Here is a 2404-nt window from a genome sequence, read left to right on the forward strand (position 1 = left end):
ATTCTAGGCAGGGGCTCTACCACTGAGCCACACCCCAGCCTCTCACTGGGGGATTCCAGGCAGATGTTCTACCATTAAGCAAACTTCCACCAGAGACTTTTGGCGGTGGCATGCTGCTTATCACAGTGGGTGTGTCTTGGAGGCTCCTCATAGGCTGTGCACTTGGGTGTGGAGCTTCTAGGACACTGGGACCCATATTTGCTTGGCATTCAGATCTAGCTCTGTTGGCCAATTTCCAAGGTGATTGCACCAAATTACACTCTGAACAGCCATATGGTAGCTGTGCTAGCTGATCCACATGCCTACAAACAGGACACATGGTTTTGTGTTACACACTTTGTTCCATTACAGCCCTGATGGGTATGTGGTGGCAACTCACTGTGGCTTTGTGTTTCCCAGGTGACTAACGTGTTAGGCAACCTGTCCTGGCCTGTTTGCTAGTCCTAAACTCTTTATCTGCTGGTCTTCTCTCATCTCACTTTCTGACCCAGTTTACACACCTCTTCTTCCCCCTGGAAGCCCTCCTTGACGAAGGCAGATTCTTCCTTTGGATGCTCAGAGCACCTTGCTATAACCCTGCCCCGAGACCGACCCTCCACCTGAGCCTCCTTATCTGGATCCTAACCCTCTCTCTATCTCCCCCCCCCCCCCCGCCCCATGGTCTTGACCATGGGAGCCACGCCTGCCTGGTCATGTGTCTGTCTTCCTGGTGGACTGTCCTGATCACCACAGGGTCCCTAGGCCCACTCATCAGAGGGACCGGAGCTGGGAACACAGACAATGTGAGAATGGGCAAGAAGGCAAAGGAAAAGACATCTCATACCGGATACTGGGCTGGGGCGGATTGCTGGCCTCCAAGGAAGTTGATGGACTGAAGTTCCAAGTCTCCATCCACATCTAGATGGGTGACCATCTGTAGAGGCAGTCGGTGCCCATATTCATAGAAGGGATTTCCATTTACCACGACCTGGAGGGCAGAGAGGTGTCAGACACAAGCACCCTGACGCAAGGGACTATAGGAAGGGAGAAATGGGATTGTGTTTATTTACTTAGTGTGTTATGCATGTGCATGTGTTCACGTATGTGCAGGTACACGTGTGTGCAAGTTTATGTGGAGACCAGAGGTCCGCTGTGAGTGCTGTACCTCAGAGCCCTGTGCCTTGTTTTTTTGAAACAGGGTCTCTCTCACCGAGCCTGGCAGTTGTCAAGTAGCCTAGGCTGGCTGGCCAGCAAGCCCCGAGGATCCTCCTCCTCTGCCTTCCTGGAGCTGGATTATAGGTATGGTCACCACACCACTCAATATGTGGGTGGTGGGGATGGAAGTGGGGTCCTCCAGCTCGCACAGACAGCACTTTACTGACTGAACCATTTCCCAGCCTCAAGGGAACTTCTCCCCTCTCCCAAGAGACAGGGTTTCTCTATGTAACAGTCCTGGATGTCCTGAGACTTTGTAGAAGAGGCCGGCTTTTAACTCACAAAGATCTGCCTACCTGTGCCTCCTTAGTGCTGGGATTAAAGGCATGAAATTTTAAATTAAAACTGGGGGCGGCACACGCCTTTAATCCCAGCATTTGGGAGGCAGAGGCAGGCGGATCTCTGTGAGTTCGAGGCCAGCCTCTTCTACAGACCTAGCTCCAGGACAGCAAGGATATACACAGAAACTATCTTGAGGAAAAAACATACAAACAAACAAAAAACTTAAAAAGAATTGGAGGATTGGCAAGGTGGCTCAGCAGCTAAAAGCTCTTGGAATTGAGTCAGACAACTTGAATTAGCTCTTAGAACCCACGTCAAAAGTCAGGAGATAGGCATGGTGATTTAAGTATTTAATCCCAGCACTCATGAGGCAGAGAGGATGGTTCTCTGTGTGTTCAATGTTGGCCTATTCCATATAGCAAGTTCCAGGAGAGCCAGACCTATATAGAGAGATCCTGTCTCAAAAAAACGAACTAGGACTGGAGAGATGGCTCAGTGGTTAAGAGTATTGCCTGCTCTTCCAAAGGTCCTGAGTTCAATTCCCAGCAACCACATGGTGTCTCACAACCATCTATAATGAGGTCTGGTGCCCTCTTCTGGCCTTCAGGCATACACACAGATAGAATATTGTATACATAATAAATAAATAAATAAATAAATAAATAAATAAATAAATAAATAAATATTTTTTTAAACCGAACTAATGAAACAAAACAGACAAAAAAAATAAACTAAAAGTAAAAGTAAAAAGAAAGCTGGGGCGTGGCTTAGTTATGGAGAAAGCATTTTACACTTGCAGACCAGGCACGAGGGTGCTCTCATTCCATCAGCAGGGAAGACAGAGTGAAAGGACTGTAGGGAGTGGGGAGGGACACAGGGAGAGGGCTGTGGGGAGGGAGGGCTGCAGGGAGGGGGCTGCAGGGAGGGA

The 2404-nt window shown here is 49.0% G+C and overlaps 1 protein-coding gene across 1 annotated transcript in view; it reads right to left on the bottom strand.

Moving 5' to 3' along the window:
* The window catches only part of Lgals4 (galectin 4), an 8082-nt gene that overhangs the window by 3128 nt on the left and 2550 nt on the right, over positions 1-2404 (bottom strand). Inside the window, exon 4 of the mRNA XM_005371259.1 lies at positions 824-967. Coding sequence (XP_005371316.1) covers positions 824-967 — 144 coding nt within the window. The remainder of the gene's footprint in view (positions 1-823; positions 968-2404) is intronic.

This window comes from Microtus ochrogaster, unplaced genomic scaffold (assembly GCF_000317375.1).
Source record: "Microtus ochrogaster isolate Prairie Vole_2 unplaced genomic scaffold, MicOch1.0 UNK103, whole genome shotgun sequence".
NCBI classification, from domain to species: domain Eukaryota; kingdom Metazoa; phylum Chordata; class Mammalia; order Rodentia; family Cricetidae; genus Microtus; species Microtus ochrogaster.